Genomic DNA, 20,754 nt, shown 5'->3' on the forward strand with positions numbered 1-20,754 from the left:
TCCAACTCCGTCATTTTTTTACATTTTATTTAACGAGGCAAGTCAGTTAAGAACAAATTCTTATTTACAATGATGGCCTACGCCAGCCAAACCTGGACGACGCTGGGCCAAATTGTGAGCTGCCCTATGGGACTCCCAATCACTGTCGGTTGTGATAGAGCCTGGATGGCTGTGCGAAGTTGCTGGATAATGGCAGGAACTGGAACACGCTGCCGTACACATCGATCCAGATCATCCCAAACATGTTCAATGGGTGACATGTCTGGTGAGTATGCAGGCCATGGAAGAACTGGGACATTTTCAGCTTCCAGGAATTGTGTACATATCCTTGTAAAATGGAGCTGTGCATTATCATGCTGAAACACGAGGTGATGGCGGCGGATGAATGGCACAACAATAAGCCTCATGATCTCGTCATGGTATGCCTGTGCATTCAAATTGCCATTGATAAAAAGAAATTGTGTTCGTTGTCATTAGCTTATGCCTGCCCCTACCATAACCACACCGCCACCATGGAGCACTGATATCAGCGTTGTGAACAGCAGACCGATCGCCGACACGGCACCATACGCTGTCTGCCATCTGCCCGGTACAGTTGAAACCGGGATTCATCAGTGAAGAGAAGACTGAAGACTTCTCCGGTGTGCCAGTAGCTATCGAAAGTGAGCATATGCCCACTGAAGTTGGTTACGACACCGAAAGGCAGTCAGGTTAAGACCCTGGTGAGGATGACAAGTATGCAGATGAGCTTCCCTGAGACGGTTTCTGACAGTTTGTGCAGAAATTCTTTGGTTTTGCAAACCCACAGTTTCATCAGCTGTCAGGGTGGCTGGTCTCAGATGATCCCGCAGGTAAAGGAGCCAGATGTGGAGGTCCTGGGCTGGCGTGGTTACACATGGTCTACACGTGGTCTGTGGTTGTGAGATTGGTTGGAGGTACTGACAAATTCTCTAAAATGATGGCTTCTCTGGCAACAGCTCTGTTTGACAATTCTGCAGTCAGCATGCCAATTGCACACTCCCTCAAAACTTGATAAATCTGTGGCATTGTGTAACAAATCTGCACATTGTCTCCAGCACAAGGTTTATCTATGTAATGATCATGCTGTTTAATCAGCTTCTTACTATGCCACACCTGTCAGGTGGATCTTGGCAAACGAGAAATGCTCACTAACAGGGATGTAAACAAATGTGTGCTCAGAATGAGAGAAATAATATTTTTGTGCGTATGGAAAATGTTGGGGATCTTATATTTCAGCTCATGAAACATGGAACCAAGACTTTACATGCTGTGTTTATATTTCTGTTCAGTGTAAGATACTACAAGTGAGATTAAAAAAATCAGTTTTGCACTAAACAGTGCACTATGGAAGATGGGTATCGTTCATGGCGAAACTCTTTCACAGCCCTGTCTCTTTGCTGACCAGTGTATGTGTGAGCGCACGTCTAGAGTGGTGGTGTGGGGGGGCGTCGGGTAAGAAGCTAAGTTAAATATTGGAGGGATGCAGTTAGGTGAGGGCCTGACGTGGCGTTAAGGACCCAAAGACCTGTTTAGGACTCCAGTCCCTCGCATACTGTGGCCATAGACAGTGCACCAGAGGCCAGGAAGGAAAAAAATATATAAAGTACAAATCTGGGTCGCTCCGAGAAAGGACACCAGAACGAACCCGGAGACAGAGAATCAATGGGTGTCTCCTTCGCTGGAATTTCGAAGGAGGAGAATGGGGTGTAATATTCCTGGCTGGACAAGCAAACCCTTATTTGGAAGGGACGTCTGTGTGATAGTGTAAAATAGGCATGTACCCCCACCCTATGCTTAATGGCTTTCGGCGAGACCTGACAGCATCATCAGTAACTTCCTGGCTAAGACAGAAATTATGCTGTTTGACTCATGACATGTCAGTGATTGGTCCAGGTAAATGAAAAAGGCTTTTTTCCACACATTTGAGGACCACAGACAAAAACACACAAACCCAAAACAATCTCGATGAGGCAAAAAAAAAGACGAGGGATACTGACAGCAAGATCGTAAACCAGAAAAATCTATTTGATACACCTACAGAAACAAAGAATTTATGTACAAGACAATCATGAATCTCTATCCAAATTTGAAAGTCATCTAATCAAAAAAGGCCAGAAATATCTTCTCATTCTGTCTAAATAAACCTCGATCAACTTCACTCATTTTAGGAGAGATCCAACATATCTCCCTTCAACTGAATCTAGCTGACATCAGGGCCGAGACGATACCAGTATAGCGATACTCATTACTATCACGGCACGGAAACAAAACATGAAGCAGATTTAACTTCTTTAGGAAAACAGCCCTAATGTTGGAAACAAATATTATGTTGTCATCCAAAGTCACATGTATTTATGTTCCAAGCTACAGCACACAATATTTTACATACAGCAGCTTTTTACAAGGACCAAAAGAGTTGTCTGCTTCGTGTTTTCATTTTTGCAATGGAAAAAAATATGGCGATACTGGTATCGTCACAGCCCTAGCGGACATGCGGCCTCTCAAAGCACCATGCTATCCATCATCGTCAGCTGTCTGCCACTGCTAATCTCTCAGCCCGTCTTCATTCAGCAAATACATAAATCAATTATGGTTTTAAGCTTTATACCATGATTTACTCAACTGATCCCCCCTGGATTACAGTAAGAATTAAAACGTGTTGCTCGAGCTAAACCGCTCCGGCCCGCACTTGGTGCTCCCTGCTAGTAGCAGTCAAAGAGGGGCAGACATATTGGTTACCTCAATGCGGTGTTAAGAGACAGTGAAAACCGAGACAGAAAATAGTGTGGCTCCAAGAGCAAAATTGTTGGTTCACTTGCAAAAACAGAGAAAAACTAAACCATGTGACCCAACAGCCAATCAATAAAACCACAAGAAAACAAACTGCTTCAACCAAAAATTCTGAGGCAGGAATATAGACAGGCAAAAAGCTGTCTAACAACCTGCCAGATTAGATTTGTGTTTATGTTCCAGGACATACCCTGGCTGGGGTCCTGAGAGGAGCGAGATGGTCGGGTAGTAAACAGGACCTGTACGGTGCCGTCCAGCCTACCGCCCAGCCCAGTCCCCAACCCGAGTGCTTCTTTGTGATGGGAGTTTTATGACCCCTTTCTTAGCACTCTCGTATCACTCCATTGGGGCCCCTTGCCAATCTCTGGCACCCCATTCAGGCGGCAACAAAGAAGCTAATTAGAGCCTCTCTCGGTGGAAGCCCGCGGAGGGCTCTGATTTGATACTTCCAGGGGAGGCTGGGAGCCGTGGCGGTAGCATTCACACAGGTCTTGTGCACGCTTGGGTTGGCCCTTTGGCTTGGGACCACACTCATTGTGCCCCCGCGCTCGGCAGCGCGTTAGAACCACCGAGGGGGAACCGACATCTTCTTTCATGTGGCGGGACCCGGAGAGGAGATGCTAATGGGATATCGACAGGATTAAAACACCGGCATTCGGGACCGAAGAAGGGGGGGGCAGGGAGGGAGCAGCTCTATAAACACGAAATCAAAACCGGGCTTTAATAAGGGGGATCATTGTAATTAATATGGCTTTTAATGGAAAAGTGGCTTGTGGTTTGTGCTTACAGTAAGGCTGCAGTTATACTAAGCAACTCACACAATTTTAGTTGTAAGGGATATCTCAAGCAACTTTGCTGTTACATGAAGCAACTCAAACATGCTTAAAATTGCATGCAACAGCCAATCAAATTTAACTCACCCCATGTCATCTGCTTCATTACATCATGGTTTCACAAATTATTTGTTTGTTTATCTAACCGTTTGGTTATAGTAACAGCATGGATGAAGACAAAATGCAGCCTGTACAATTTCCTTAGGTAGCCAAAATGACATAGCAAACACCAGCACAACTAGCTAGCTAGCAACGAGTTTACTAGGCTAGCAACAAACTAAGCTAGCTACCACAGGTCATGGTGGATAATTTCAGTTGAAACTGGTTAGGGAGAGATTTAGCTTCACTTCAAAATTAAATTTGAATGCTAAACCGTGTACAATAACCTGTACACATTTCCTGTTGTGCTAGTCTCTGTTCTGTCAACCCTGATCAGGGGGTGTGCTGCGCAGCACTGACAGCTGTGTTGACATGGCAACTGGGTCAGAATTCCAAACTTTCGATTGGATCATGTGACAAAACTGTTTGTTTTGATTGGCTGTTACTTGCAACTAGTTGCACAAAGTTGAAAAGTTTCAACTAGATGCAACCAAGTTGCAGATGAGTTACAGGTGTTGTTTCACAAAGCAACTCGGTTGCAAGCAGGGGTCAGAACTGGTTCAGTGAACAGAACTGAAAACCAGATCATGGGAAAAACGTACCCGATTTAATCTGGTTATTACTCCTGGCCAGAAACTAGAATATGCATATACATTGTTTGATTTGGATAGAAAACACCCTAAAGTTTCTAAAACTGTTTGAATGGTGTCTGTGAGTATAACAGAACTCATATGGCAGGCCAAAACCTGAGAAGATTCTAAACAGGAAGTGCCCTCTCTGACCATTTCTTGGCCTTTTTTTTTTAACGTGACATTTTCTAAGACTCCCATAGGCTCTCAGAAGGCGCCATAACGGGGAATGATGACTCTGCAGTCCCTGGCTGAAAAACAGTAGCGCATTTGGATAGTGGTCGATCTGAGAACAATGAAACGGGGTCGCGCGTGCATGTGAAGAGTCCATTTTGCATTTTCAGTCTTTGAACGAAAACGACGTCTCCCGGTCGGAATATTATCGCTATTTTACGAGAAAAATCACATAAAAATTGATTTTAAACAGCGTTTGACATGCTTCGAAGTACGGTAATGGAATATTTTGACATTTTTTGTCACGCCGGCGCGTCACCCTTCGGATAGTGTCTTGAACGCAAGAACAAAACGCCGCTATTTGGATATAACTATGGATTATTTGGAACCAAAACAACATTGGGTGTAAACTAGAAGTCCTGGGAGTGCATTCTGACCAAGAACAGCAAAGGTAATCCAATTTTTCTTATAGTAAATCTGAGTTTGGTGAGTGGCAAACTTGGTGGGTGTCAAAATAGCTAGCTATGATGGCCGGGCCATCTACTCAGAATATTGCAAAACGTGCTTTCACCGAAAAGCTATTTTAAAATCGGACATAGCAATTGCATAAAGGAGGTCTGTATCTATAATTCTTAAAATAATTATTATGTTTTTTGTGAACGTTTATCGTGAGTAATTTAGTAAATTCACCGGAAGTGTTCGGTGGGTATGCTAGTTCTGAACGTCACATGCTAATGTAAAAAGCTGTTTTTTGATATAAATATGAACTTGATAGAACAAAACATGCATGTATTGTATAACATAATGTCCTAGGAGTGTCATCTGATGAAGATCAAAGGTTAGTGCTGCATTTAGCTGTGGTTTTGGTTTTTGTGACATTATATGCTAGCTTGAAAAATGTGTGTGATTATTTCTGGCTGGGTACTCTCCTGACATAATCTAATGTTTTGCTTTCGTTGTAAAGCCTTTTTGAAATCGGACAATGTGGTTAGATAAAGGAGAGTCTTGTCTTTAAAATGGTGTAAAATAGTCATATGTTTGAAAAATGGAAGTTTTGGGATTTTTGAGGAGTTTGTAATTCGCGCCACGCCCCATCATTGGATATTGGAGCGGTGTTCCGCTAGCGGAACATCTAGATGTAAGAGGTTTTTAATGACCTTTTACCTTCCGGGCATTTTTTTCCAGTCCCACAAAAAACACAGAGTGCCTATGCAAAGCCCTCACTCTGTCACTCATAAACTTAATCCAGTGTCTGCCTGCCTGCCAGCTGAAAAGCTTTTCCAATGAGTGCGCACATGTGTGTAGGCCCCTCCCCTCCGAAGCATAGTGTAATAGCATACTGATGTTACATGCATGAATCAGAAATTAGGGAGAACGATTTTTTATTAGACAACAATGGATTAACCTTTTCAATGTTAAGGATACTATAGTTATCAAGTTTCACATTTGATTTATTAACTACAAAAAAAAGTAAGATGTGTTTTTATTTTAATTCTGGTGCTGCTCTGCACACACAAGCTTGTTAGCTAGCTAGCTAGCTTGCTTGCTAGCTAGCTAGCTTGCTTGCTTGTCCAACATTAAGCGAACTTTCTGAAGCTCAAAGACATTCAAAGTTCTATCATAGAAGCCGCTCCTCCATAGTTATAATTCTGTGGACCTAATTCAGATGATGCATGTCATAACAACAAGATGCCCAACACTTCAAGACAAGCCTCCTCCACCTGCAAAATGTCAGTTGAATCTTGTGCCCTACACTTGTTTGTCCAATGCATGTAAATAGCTTGCCCCCGCCATAGCAAGCTAAATGTAAAATAAATAAATAAAATATATATATATATATATATATATATATATATATCTCAGGAGGTTTAAAAGGGAACACAAAGGAATAATATAAACCTTAACATTTTTGGGGTTCAGAACTTTATTTTGCTTATCGGAAGTGTGGAATGGAATGCAAAAAATAAAATGGTTCTTTCAGAACAAAACGATTGGAAAATAATTTTGGTTCCAACTCCTGGTCGCAAGCAACTAAAATTGCGTGCAAATTGCTTCGTGTAACGGCAGCCTAAGAAAAGCTGTGAGTTCAAGAGTGGTAAATAGAATTGTTTTTCCTTTTATCAAAATTAAAGGAAAAACAAACATTCTGAAATGAAAGAATCATAGAAGTGTCTAACATTTCTTCCCTACCAGTGTTTTACGCAAACATCAGTGCAGCTGCTCTACTTGGAGTGAGAAATAGCCATCAGGAAGGTAGAACAAATGATAGATTTACATGTCACTTGATATCTGGCTATAACTGCTAACCACTGGTGTGTTTTCACCCTCACATAGGCAGGCAGGCAGGCAGGCAGGCAGGCAGGCAGGCAGGCAGGCAGGCAGGCAGGCAGGCAGGCAGGCAGCGTAAAGCAGTGTAGGCTGTCCCCAGCACCTCCCTCCCTCCCCCCTCTGACCACAGGCTCCCCAGAAGGACAAGAGATATGAAATGTGCGAGCCAAGGCCCCTAACAGCCTACCTGACCACAAGAGGCCAGGCGCAGCACTCTCAGCACTAGCCAGGTTTACCCATGCAGAGACAGGTGAGGCAGGGCCGGAGTTGTGACAAGAAGCTAATGTTGTTACACAACAGCCCTGCTCTCGGTTCTTATCTTGGTCTGCCCAGAATTCTGTTGATCCCCCATTGCCTTGGACACTGTCTGGACATAAGACTTAGTTGATCTCCCTTTTCCAAAAAAGTTATTCTTTAGATGTTAGCCATGAGGTGTGGTGAGCCACCTGGCTCCGTACAGAGTCTGCACCACGCTCCCCGGACCGTAATCCGGCCATCTCCAGTTGCAGTGGCGAGATAACGGGAGCCACAGCACTGAAGAAAGGAGGCTTGTGCAGCAGTAACGTCTCTATGCACCCAGCACTGAACGATGCTTATCTGGTTAATAAGTGTGTGTGGTCTGGCGCTTTTTGGGGTGAGATATATATATATATATATATATCTCTATTATTATTTTTTTTTACTGTATTTGGATCAAAAGGGTGTTTGTGTTGCTGTGTACGACATAATTCAATCAATCATTAAAAAAACAGCATGAAGTAATGACAGGTATGAGCAGATTCTCAAGTCCGATGGCGATTGTGTTTGGGGGGGGGGGGGGGGGGGACGCTCCTTCTGACAGAGGGGTGTGCAGTACATTCCACATGATGTAACCCCATGTTAAGTCTTTAATCGATACATCTCCCGGCTTGACAGTGAGGACAGAGCACAGATCTGAGATCAGAGAGATGGCGGTGTAAATCGACCAGGGCCTTTTAGAGCCTGTCTATAATTGGGTTTCAGCCAGCTGCCTCTGCTCTGCTCGGCTCTGCTCTGCTCTCGCGCCTGCCGGCCAAAGGCTGATCCTCAGATGCATAAACAAACACAGACACCAGGCACTACATCAACAAGGCATCAAGGCTTGGCGACTATGAAAAGGAGGCAGTCAGGGAGGATAACATAATGCCTCATGGCTTGCCCCAGTCCTCAAATTTGGTCTGTTCTGGAAGAGGAGGAACTTCCTGGCATGTGTGCCCTTTTCAAAAAGCTTTTGTGGAACTATTTGGATATTACCCTATGATGTACTACTGTACCTGTGTAAAGTGCTCTCCAGGGGATTTGCTCACTGCGTGATTTCAAATGGGGGTGATAATCCTGCTCCTTGTAATGGAGTTCTGCCAGTTTCACTTGTAATAAAAAGCTTCTACATTTAGCCAAGCTTAGGTAATAAAACTCTACTTTCTTTCCCCCAATAATGTTGACTATGACAAAGCATGCACAACAAAATGAGCAACAAAAAAAAAGAGCTCAAGGGCACATAAAAACCCATCTATAAAAAGTGGTAAAATATTCATTTTAACTGGGACCACAGCTAGGGGGATGGAATATGAGGCCATCTTTACCGTTGATGCTAAGGTTTGAGGCTGAAGGAGCCATCCGGTTGTTGGTGGTGGATAGGATATCAGAGGGGTATACTATAATGCAGGATCAATGAGTTAGCTAGCTAACTTAGATTAACAACCAGGAATACCACACAATTTCTTCATTACAAATGCTAAACTTAGGTGTTTGCTGAGTCAACTAGATCATTCCCCTTTGGAGCTTATCTTTCAAAAAAATGTATACTGAACAACAATGTAAAACGTGCAACAATCTCTACATTTTTACAGTTCAAATAAGGAAATCAGTCAATTTAAATAAATTGATCATGCCCAAATCTATGGATTTCACATGACTGGGAATACAGATATACATCTGTGAAGTTGCTGGATAATGGCATGAACTGGAACACGCTGTCGTACACGTTGATCCAGATCATCCCAAACATGTTCAATGGGTGACATGTCTGGTGAGTATGCAGGCCATGGAAGAACTGGGACATTTTCAGCTTCCAGGAATTGTGTACAGATCCTTGCGAAATGGAGCCATGCATCATCATGCTGAAACATGAGGTGATAGCGGTGGATGAATGGCACGACAATAAGCCTCATGATCTCATAACGGTATCTCTGTGCATTCAAATTGCCATCGACAAAATGCAAATTGTGTTTGTTGTCCATAGCTTATGCCTGCCCATACAATAACCCCACCGCCTCCACGGGGCATTCTATTCACAACATTGACATCAGCAAACCGCCCGCCACACGATGCCATACAACGTCTGCCATCTGCCCGGTACATTTGAAACCGGGATTCATCAGTGAAGAGCACACTTTTTCAGCATGCCAGGGGCCATCAAAGGTGAGCAAGTCAGTTACGACGCCGAACTGAAGTCAGGTCAAGACCTTGGTGAAGACGACAAGCACACACGAGCTTCCCTGAGATGGTTTCTGATAGTTTGTGCAGAAATTCTTTGGTTGTGCAAAACCCCAGTTTCATCAGCTGTACGTTGGAGGCGGCTTATGGTAGAGAAATTAACATTCAGTTCTCTGGCAACAGCTCTGATGGACATTCCTGCAGTCAGCATGCCAAATGCAAAACTTGAGACATCTGTGGCATTGTGTTGTGTGAAAGCACAAGGTGCACCTGTGTAATGATCATGCTATTTAATGCAGTCTCTCTCATATACATACATACCCACATATACATACATACCCACACACACACACACACACACACACACATAAGGGGGACTGATAAGGTCCCCAGGAACCCTGGGTATAAGAACACGCCGACTAAGCTCCGCTCTGCCCTCTCTATCCACCTCGACACAAGGGAGGAAATTGAATATCCGAATGTCATTGATGAAAAGGTTTCTCGATCTCAAAGACGGCCGAGGCGAAGTGGACAATCATTGATAGGGGTTCATTCATACACCATGAGGCTAGAATTTGAGAGAAATGGTGGTTAGTTATGTTTACCAGCTATATTCCGAAAGGGTTCTGGAGGGTTGTAAGTGCATTAGAAGTCAGTCATCCTCATGATAATGGGTGTTAAGTGAAAGCGATAAACCCAAGGCTATGGGCCTTTGAATCGGAAACGGTGTTGGAATATCAAGCAGAGTTCTCTTCCTTAGAGTTAGCCCCCGTATGATGCATTTGTCTAATAATCCCTCAGCCTTGCCAGCTGATTATTTTCCTATTGCGGGGGTTACTAAAATATTGCTTTAATCTTGTCTCCCTGAAGCCACAAGTAAACTCACCCAGGCTTTAAGAAATAATACATCTGAGCTTGTCAAATATGTCCCGGCTTTGGAGCAGAAAAAAAAACGTATTGTTGTTGTGGTGAGATGGAGCGTTGATTTGGCCCCTGTAGGAAACCTAGGGCAATTGAAAAACAAAACACAGCCCTTCATTTACCAATCCCTCAGTCATAAATCTCTGGGAGATATCAATACATGACTTTGGAGGGCTACTTCAAGAGATACAACACCCCCACCCCCTCCCATTTGTGGAGCCAATCCACATCACATCCAGTTGTTTTGAGGCTTTATGACAGAACCCAGGACACAGGCGAATGAATGGAGCAGGCTAAAAGTATACAGGAAATAAGCACTTACTGATGCATTCATTCAAACACACACAAAGGACCTGTGCAACTTCTGGAAACAATTAGGGCCAGTTAACTTGACCTGTTTGAACCAAATGAACTCCCGACTGAAATTTTCTTCACGTTTGTAATTGGAGATGGCAGCGACCCTGGCACAGGGCTGCTGGGATATAATTTGTAATTAGTCAACCAGAACCATCGCTCTGTGAGCTATCAACAATCAAAGCATTTGACAAGTCTTTAGAAAAACACACAAACATGTAGGTTTATCAACAGGGGAACCGCAATTTCTGTCAATTGATCAGATATAAAACATTTTTGGGACAAAATAATGTACAGGTTTGCTGATAAACAAAAAGGGAATCAAAAAGTCATATTCAATCAAATCATGACTCACAATCGATTGCTGTAAATTAACATCTGTGATAAGATGGAGATCTGCATATACAGTTGAAGTCGGAAGTTTACATACACTTTAGCCAAATACATTTAAATTAAGTTTTTCACAATTCCTGACATTTAATCCTAGTAAAAATTCCCTGTTTTAGGTCAGTTAGGATCACCACTTTGACATGATTTGGAAAGGCTATATAAAGTTCCATAGTTGACAGTGCATGTCAGAGCAAAAACCAAGCCATGAGGTCGAAGGAATTGTCCGTAGAGGTCCAAGACAGGATTGTGTCGAGGCACAGATCTGGGGAAGTGTACCAAAAATGTCTGCAGCACTGAAGGTCCCCAAGAACACAATGGCCTAAATCATTCTTAAATGGAAGACGTTTGGAACCACCAAGACTCTTCCTAGAGCTGGCCTCCAGCCAAACTGAGCAATCGGAGGAAAAGGGCCTTGGTCGGGGAGGTGACCACTCAACGTCAACAAAACAAAGGAGATGATCGTGGACTTCAGGAAATAGCAGAGGGAGCACCCCCCGATCCACATCAACGGAACAGCAGTGGAGAAGTTGGAAAGTTAAGTTCCTCGACGTACACATCACGGACAAACTGAAATGATCCACCCACACAGACAGTGTGGCGAAGAAGGCTCAACAGCGTCTCTTCAACCTCAGGAGGCTGAAGAAATTTGGCTTGTTGTCTAAAACCCTCAAAGTTTTACAGATGCACAATTGAGAGCATCCTTTCGGGCTGCATCACCGCCTGGTACGGCAACTGCACCGTCCATAACCGCAGAGCTCTCCAGATGGTGGTGCAGTATGCACAACGCATCACTGGGGGCAAACTACCTGCCCTCCCTGACACCTACAGTACCAGGTGTCACGGAAGGCCAAAAAGATCAAGGACAACAACCACCTGAGCCACTGCCTGTTCTCCCCGCTACCATCCAAAAAGCGAGGTCAGTACAGGTGCATCAAAGCTGGGACCGAGAGACTGAAAAATAGCTTCTCTCTCAAGGCCATTACTGTTAAACTGGAAATCATTGGCCACTTTAATAACATTCTCTCTCGCTGTTTCTGACTGAGGCGACAGTTCACCTTCCAACAGGACAATGACCCTATGCACACAGCCAAGACAAACCAGGAGTGGCTTCAGGACAAGTCTCTGAATGTCCTTGAGTGGCCCAGCCAGAGCCCGGACTTGAACCCGATCCAACATCTCTGGAGAGACCTTAAAATAGCTGTGCAGCAACACTCCCCATTCAACCTGGCAGAGCTTGAGAGGATCTGCAGAGAAGCAAGGGAGAAACTCCCCAAATACAGGTGTGCCAAGCTTGTAGTGTCATATCCAAGAAGACTTGAGGCTGTAATCACTGCCAAAAGGTGGTTCCAACAAAGTACAGAGTAAAGGGTCTGAATACTTATGTAAATATATCTTTGTCATTATGGGGTATTGTGTGCTAAAGGAGCTACATTCAACAGTCATACCCCCTCACAACACAAAACATGAGCATGTTTTACTCTATTGTTTGTATAAAAAAAATTGAATTGTAAACAAACACTGTTACGCTTCAAATAAAAATGTTATATGTAGGGTGGAGGCTGGAAATGGTGTCGTAAGTTAGTGACACCATTTCAATAAAAGTACCTTGGGTGAACTGGAAATGTTGTTTAAGTTAGACATTATATTCCAGTTCAACCGAGGTCATTTACTGGAAATGGTATCATTCAGTTAGAGACATTCTATTCCAGAGTTTTATGCACATTGTAATAATAAATAAGAACATGGATGGGTCCACAGTTTAGCAGAGATCACCTGCTGATCTTATTTATTTTCACATATCAGAGTAGCACTGGGCCTATAAAAGCCTCGTCTAAATACAACTGTCGATTTGTAGGGGCATGCCTTTCTAGACCAACCATTGATGTTTTAGTTGTTGAAGGATGGACACATCAAATGACAAGAGCGCTTTAAGCTGCATGCTTAAAAATGAAAAGTCACTCCACTGGAATGTAATTTGAGCATTACACAGAAATCACATGCTGTGAAGAAATGGGGTAAACAATCGCTACCGAACTAGGGACCCCACAGCTCCCAATTCAACCACTGAAAACACAGGAAGTTGTACAAGATCAGGGTACAGAGTACAACTTTTCAGCAAAACAAGCATGAGTCATCTTTAAAATATCATCCAACTCTTTTCAGTTGCATAAAAGCTTGGATCTCCAGACATGACCTAGGACCTGTAAACTCACCCGGGGCGCCCCCTCCCCTCCCACTCCTTGTCTCACTATAATCTTAAACAACTGGAAATGTGAGCTCTCAATCAATGCCGACACACTGTGTCAGTCCCAAATTCCAACTCCTACAAGCTTCATGGGGTGTTGGGCTGTGTGAGAGTGTCAGGCCATTAGCAGAAACAGATTGTCAGAGTGTTTCTTATGGTCTATTTCCCAACTTTAGACAAACTAGTACAGTTCCTTGACAGTTTTGGAAGTTGCACAAATATTTCTCAGGTGCAGACAACAGCATGCTGCGTAGTCTACAACAGGAGTGTACGGTGGGATTTAAACAGCAGTGCTTGCCTGGCATGGATTTACTCGCTGCACTCCCTCTTTTCAGACTTCCATCCACACCACGACTACCCCGCCCTCCAGCTCTGCTGACGAGAAGCAGAGGCCAGCTGAGCAGCCCAAAGGTTAGGCTGCAGAGGGCAGGGCCTGGGTCCTGTGCACAGCCCTCATTTCCTGGCCTGGACAGTCTGCTCCACTCATAAAGCTAATAAGACCCTCCTTGTCCCCCAGGTGGCTGGGAGCCCCGGCCTGGGACACTCCATCACTGGCCACACCGCAGGGTTCAGGGGTGTGCTGGGGTGGGTGTGAGGAGAGGGGGAGGGGGCTGCTTCCCATTAGCTGACCCCCTTCGCCAGGTGCAACTAATGGGCTCAGCCAGCGCCGCGGCAGGATGGCTCGGTAGTCACCCGGACAGGCCTGGAAGTCATCAGGGGAGAGAACCTCTGACCGGTCACCAGCAATAGACTACTGCTTTTGTTTCAGAGATCGACAACACTTTAGCTGTTGAATTTGTAAATATTGTATTGCTATGATAGCCTACTTTAAACAATATGAATACAGATATTCAAGTATCATGTAGTATCAGCAACAAGTGAGCAGTAGCCTGGTAGCATTGCAATACAACTGCCTTAAAATGCCTACATTATTGACTTTACAAGAAAGAAACTCCTACCCAATTCTGGGTGAAAATTGACAAACATAACATCCAATGCTATTGCCAGCAGTATAATGGAAAATACATTACTTATTCCCATTAAGAAATGCATTTTATTAACCAAAAATAGACAAAGATTTCAAATATGTCCAGTAAAAGGCATATTAAAATCTTCTCAGCAATGTTTCAAAACCAGGTGATAGACCACAAGAAGCTAATTTCACATTTACTAATTCAAATAAATGTATTTAAAAATCAGGCTTAAAATTTGTTGCATCAAAATTGTGAAAAAATATCTTAGCTGAGAAAACAAACAAAATCTAATGAGTGGTAAAATCTCAAACATTCAAATTAAAATCAAGGATATTATCCAACGAGTCATTTACAGTTGAAGTCGGAAGTTTACATACACCTTAGCCAAATACATTTAAACTCAGTTTTTCACAATTCCTGACATTTAATCCTAGTAAAAATTCCCTGTCTTAGGTCAGTTAGGATCACCACTTTATTTTAAGAATGTGAAATGTCAGAATAATAGTAGAGAAAATTATTTTCAGCTTTTATTTCTTTGATCACATTCCCAGTGGGTCAGAAGTTTACACACACTCAATTAGTATTTGGTAGCATTGCCTATAAATTGTTTAACTTCGGTCAAACGTTTCAGGTAGCCTTCCACAAGCTTCCCACAATAAGTTGGGTGAATTTTGGCCCATACCTCCTGACAGAGCGAGTGTAACTGAGTCAGGTTTGTAGGCCTCCTTGCTCGTACACGCTTTTTCAGTTCTGCCCACAAAGTTTCTATGGGATCGAGGTCAGGGCTTTGTGATGGCCACTCCAATACCTTCACTTTGTTGTTCTTAAGCCATTTTGCCACAACTTTGGAAGTATGCTTGGGGTCATTGTCCATTTGGAAGACCCATTTGCGACCAAGTTTTAACTTCCTGACTGATGTCTTGAGATATTTCTTCCAATATATCCACATCATTTTCCTTCGTCATGATGCCATCTATTTTGTGAAGTGCACCAGTCCCTCCTGCAGCAAAGCACACCCACAACATGATGCTGCCAGCCCCGTGCTTCACGGTTGGGATGGTGTTCTTCGGCTTGCAAGCCTCCCCCTTTTTCCTCCAAACATAACAATGGTCATTATGGCCAAACAGTTCTATTTTTGTTTCATCAGACCAGAGGACATTTCTCCAAAAAGTACGATCTTTGTCACCATGTGCAGTTGCAAACCGTAGTCTGGCTTTTTTATGGCGGTTTTGGAGCAGTGGCTTCTTCCTTGCTGAGCGGCCTTTCAGGTTATGTCGATATAGGACTTGTTTTACTGTGGATATAGATACTTTTGTACCTGTTTCCTCCAGCATCTTCACAAGATCCTTTGCTGTTGTTCTGGGATTGATTTGCACTTTTCGCACCAAAGTACATTCATCTCTAGGAGACAGAATGCGTCTCCTTCTTGAGTGGCATGACAGCTGCGTGGTCCCATGGTGTTTATACTTGCGTACTATTGTTTGTACAGATGAACGTGGTACCTTCAGGCGTTTGGAAATTGCTCCCAAGGATGAACCAGACTTGTGGAGGTCTACAAAAAAAAAATTCTGAGGTCTTGGCTGATTTATTTTCATTTTCCCATGATGTCAAGCAAGAGGCACTGGGTTTGAAGGTAGGCCTTGAAATACATCCACAGGTACACCTCCCATTGACTCAACTGAGGTCAATTAGCCTATCAGAAGCTTCTAAAGCCATGAGATCCTTTTCTGGAATTTTCCAAGCTGTTTAAAGGCACAGTCAACTTAGTGTATGTAAACTTCTGACCTACTGGAATTGTGATACAGTGAATTATAAGTGAAATAATCTGTCTGTAAACAATTGCTGGAAAAATGACTTGTGTCATGCACAAAGTAGATGTCCTATCTGACTTGCCAAAACTATAGTTTGCTAACAAGAAATGTGTGGAGTGGTTGAAAAACAAGTTAATGACTCTAACCTAAGTGTATGTAAAGCTTCCCACTTCAACTGTAGTTTGTTAGCTTCAGTGCCTTCAGAAAGTATTCACACCCTTTGGACTTTTCAACATTTTGTTGTGTTACAGGTCTACACACAATACCCCTAATGTCAAAGTGGAATTATGTTTTTAAATCTTTTTACAAATGAAAACTGAAATGGCTTGAGTCAACAAGTATTCAACCCCTTTAGTATGGCAAGCCTAAATAAGTTCCGGACTAAAAATGTGCTTAACATGTCACATAATAAGTTGCATGGACTCACTGTGTGCAATAATAGTGAGCAACATGATTTTTGAATGACTACATAATCTCTGTACCCCACACATACAGATCATTTCAAGGTCCCTCAGTCAAGCAGTGAATTTCAAACACAGATTCAACCACGAAGACCAGGGAGGTCTTCAAATGCCTCACAAAGGGCAACTATTGGAAGACAGGTAAAAAAAGCAGACATTGAATATCCCTTTCAGCATGCTGAAGTTATTAATTAATTAATTAATTAATTCTGTATAAATACACTCAGACACTACAAAGATAAAGCTTTGTTCCTAACTCCGTCACTGGAAAGGAAGGAAACCACAGGGATTTCTCCAAGAGGCTAATTGTGAGTTTAAAACAGTTATTGTTTAATGGCTGTGATAGGAGAAAACTGAGGATGGATAGTTGTAGTTACTCCACAATACTAACCTAAATGACAAAGTGAGAAGAAAGAAGCTGGAGAACTAACACGTGGTCTGCGGTTGTGAGGCCGGTTGGACGTACAGCCAAATTCTCTAAAATGACGTTGGAGGCGGCTTATGGTAGAGAAATTAAAATTAAATTATCTAGCAACAGCTCGGGTGGACATTCTTACATGCCAATTGCACAATCCCTCAAAACTTGAGACATCTGTGGCATTGTGTTGTGCAGTTTTGTCACACATTTTAAAGTGGCCTTTTATTGTCCCCAGCACAAGATGCACCTGTGTAATGATCATGCTGTTTAATCAGCATCTTAATATGCCCCACCTGTCAGGTGGATTGATTATCTTGGCAAAGAAGAAATACACAAACAGGGAAGTAAAGAAATGTGTGCACAAAATTTGAGAGCAATATGCTTTTTGTGCATATGGACATTTTCTGGGATTTATTTTTCAGCTCATGAAACATGGTACCAACACTTTACATGATGCGTTTATATTTTTGTTCAGTGTATATGAGTAAAAAACCAAACATATTCGAGATTTTAAAAAAAACAACCACAACTTTTGATAGGTAGATTCCAGAATTATTTAAGGTTGAAAAATGTAGGCCTATATTATATGTACGTACAGTGCCTTCGGAAAGTATTCAGACCACTTGACTTTTTCCAATGTTACATTACAGCCTTATGCTAAAATTGATTAAATTGTCCCCTCAATCTACACACAATACCCCAAAATCATGAAGCAAAAACAGATTTTTAGAAATGTTTGCTAATTTTATTCATATCACATTTACATAAGTATTCAGACCCTTTACTCAGTACTTTGTTGAAGCACCTTTGGCAGCGATTACAGCCTCAAGTCATCTTGGGTAGGACGCTACAAGCTTGGTACACCTGTATTTGGGAAGTTCCTCCCATTCCTCTTTGCAGATCCTCTCAAGCTGTGCCAGGTTGGATGGGGAGCGTTGTTGCACAGCTATTTTCAGGTCTCTCCAGAGATGTTGGATCGGGTTCAAGTCCGGGCTCTGGCTGGGCCACTCAAGGACATTCAGAGACTTGTCCCGAAGCCACTTCTGGTTTGTCTTGGCTGTGTGCTTAGGGTCGTTGTCCTGTTCGAAGGTGACCCTCAGTCTGAGGTCCTGAGCGCTCTGGAGCAGGTTTTCATCAAGGACCTCTTGACTTTGCTCCGTTTGCCTCGATCCTTACTAGTCTACCCAGTCTCTGCCGCTGAAATACATCCCCACAACATGATGCTACCACCACCATGCTTCACCATAGGGATAGTGCCAGGTTTCCTCCAGATGTGACGCTTGGCATTCAGGCCAAAGAGTTCAATCTTGGTTTTATCAGACCAGAATCTTGTCCTTTAGGTGTCTTTTGGCAAACTCCAAGCAGGCTGTCATGTGCCTTTTACTTAGTGGCTTCTGTCTGGCCACTCTACCATAAAAGCCTGATTGGTGGAGTGCTGCAGAGATGCTTGTCCATCTGGAAGGTTCTCCCATATCCACAGAGGAACTCCAGAGCGCTGTCAGAGTAACCATTGGGTTCTTGGTCACCTCTCTGACCAAGGCCCTTCTCCCCCAATTGCTCAGTCTGGCCACACGGCCAGCTCTAAGAAATGGAGGCCACTGTGTTCTTGGGGACCTTCAATGCAGCAGACATTTTTGGTACCCTTCCCTAGATCTGTGCCTCGACACAATCCTGTCTCAGAGCTCTACGGACAATTCCTTTGACCTCATGGCTTGGTTTTTGCTCTGACATGCAGTGTCAACTGTGAAACCTTATATCGGACAGGTGTATGCCTTTCCAAATCACGTCCAATCAATTGAATTGACCTCAATTTCGAGTCTGAAAGCAAAGGGTGTGAATATTTATGTAAATAAGGTATCTGGTTTTTATTTGTAATACATTTGCAAAAATGTCTAAAACCTGTTTTCGCTTTGTCATTATGCGGTATTGTGTATAGATTGCTGAGAAAAAAACAAAATATATTTAATCAATTTTAGAATAAGGCTGTAACATACCAAAATGTGGAAAAAGTCAAGGGGTCTGAATACTTTCCCAAGGCACTGTATATCAGCACACTTAAATTAAGTTATTGTACAGAGATGACTTTAAATCAACATTAAAATGCTATTTTAAGAAAGATAGATTTTGGCAAAGATCAATAAGTTTACAAATGTTAATGGAACCAACCCAGTGACATGAAGTACAACAACGTTGAGCTTACCTATGTTGCTCCACAGCTTCGTTGTCTGGTAGCTCTGCGCCACACACGTTGCAGCGTTCATGCTGGTTCCTACCGTCTGGCTTCATACCTGCAGCCAGCTCCCCCAACTTGTTGAAGAACTCCCTCTGAATGAAGCTCTGGGGCAGAAGTCCCCCATAGGCACTGAAGTCCATGGACATGGCCAGGGCAGGGGACATATGGAGAGAAGAGGCCATGGAGGCCGGCATGGATAGCATGGCCTCATTTTTATGATTGGTAGGCAGCGAGTACAAGGAGGCCAGGTGTTTCTCGGTCATGCCTGTCATACCCGCCATGGCTTCCAGACCCATTTGGCCGCCATCTGCTTGGGAGTCGCCCATGCCATCCTCCCGGACGTAGTGCAGCTCGCGGGCGCTTGTGATCACACTGCTCCTGGTTGGGGTCCCGGGGCCATCACGGTTCTTGTCCAACTCGCTGCTCCTTTTGCCATTGCTGGAGGCACTGGACTCCATGGTTCTGGGGCTCACGTGGCCTCCGCCTTCATCCACTTGCATCATCTCCGTCTTGATATCGGTCATCAATTGGTGGTGGGAGTTTCCTTGAGTCAGGTGCTCGCCCCCAAAGCCCTGCTGCAGGAGGGACTGGCCTATGCTCATCAGGCTGTCCACGGCAGCTTTGGTTGGGCTCATGGTGGAGAGCCCGAAGGATGTGGAGACAGAGGGGCTCTGGTCCACCATGCTGGCCAGGGCCGAGGCTTGCTGGACGGCTGAATGGTAGCTCCCCTCCATGGAATGCTTCTTGGCGTTCTTCCCTCCTTGCCTGCCCTTGCGCTCATCATCTTCCTCCGTGCCTTCATCGTTCATGTTGACCTCTGTGTCGTTGTCGTCTGAGGACTGGATTGTCTCCAGGATCTTGAGGCATTGCTCCTCCAAGTACTCAATTTCTAGGATCTCTGCTGCGTACAGTAGGTCGTCCAGGTCTTCCACTTTGGCCTGGAGTGTGGCAGTGTAGGCATACTCCAGTATCTGCTGGAAGGTCTTTGGTGAAAGAAAGTCCAGTGTGTAATGCTGGCTGTTGCGGTGAAACAGGATCTCAAACATCTTGCTGGTGCAGGCCAGCACGGTCCGGTGAGCATGGAACTCCTGGCTGTCCACCATGATGACCACGTCGCAGAGGGTTCCTGCCAGACGCATCTGGTTGGCCTTCTTCAGCAGGGCCGTGGGGTGGTTAGGGTTCTGGAGCTGGATCATACCCATTTTAGTCAAATCCATAACGTCGCTGAGATCCGCCAGGCCAACTCATGAGGCTTGCTTTCACTCCTCAGCAGTTTGTTCACTTACCGGTATCTTTGTAAACAAGATAAAGTCAATCTGGAGAGAATGGATAGAGAAAAAGAAAAAGCACAGAATATTTTAGGAAATACTGTACTTCAAAAATATATCTAAATAATTGTTGACTTCTTAACTAGATACCATACTTTGTCTAAGTCCAATAAACTTTTAATAACTGTTGAATATAAGAACGGACCAATATATAAACCTACACTTTAGATAAAAAAATCCAAACATAGTTCTGCAGTATTTAGTTAAAATAATAAATTGCTGTTGTATTAATTAATGCAGTGTATTAGAAAAGCCATTTCAAACCATAATTGTTACAGTTGAAGTCGGAAG

At 43.5% G+C, this 20,754-nt stretch overlaps 1 protein-coding gene across 2 annotated transcripts in view; it reads right to left on the bottom strand.

Annotated features, from left to right (window-relative positions):
• LOC106603639 (zinc finger and BTB domain-containing protein 16-A) overlaps positions 1-20,754 on the bottom strand; it is a 157,537-nt gene that overhangs the window by 129,224 nt on the left and 7,559 nt on the right. For both annotated transcript variants that reach the window (XM_014197535.3, XM_014197534.3), the window contains exon 2: positions 19,103-20,451. In XM_014197535.3, the coding sequence (XP_014053010.2) occupies positions 19,103-20,352 (1,250 nt within the window). In that variant the 5' untranslated portion in view covers positions 20,353-20,451. The remainder of the gene's footprint in view (positions 1-19,102; positions 20,452-20,754) is intronic.

The sequence above is a fragment of the Salmo salar genome, chromosome 04 (assembly GCF_965601325.2).
Source record: "Salmo salar chromosome 04, fSalSal1, whole genome shotgun sequence".
Lineage (NCBI taxonomy): Eukaryota > Metazoa > Chordata > Actinopteri > Salmoniformes > Salmonidae > Salmo > Salmo salar.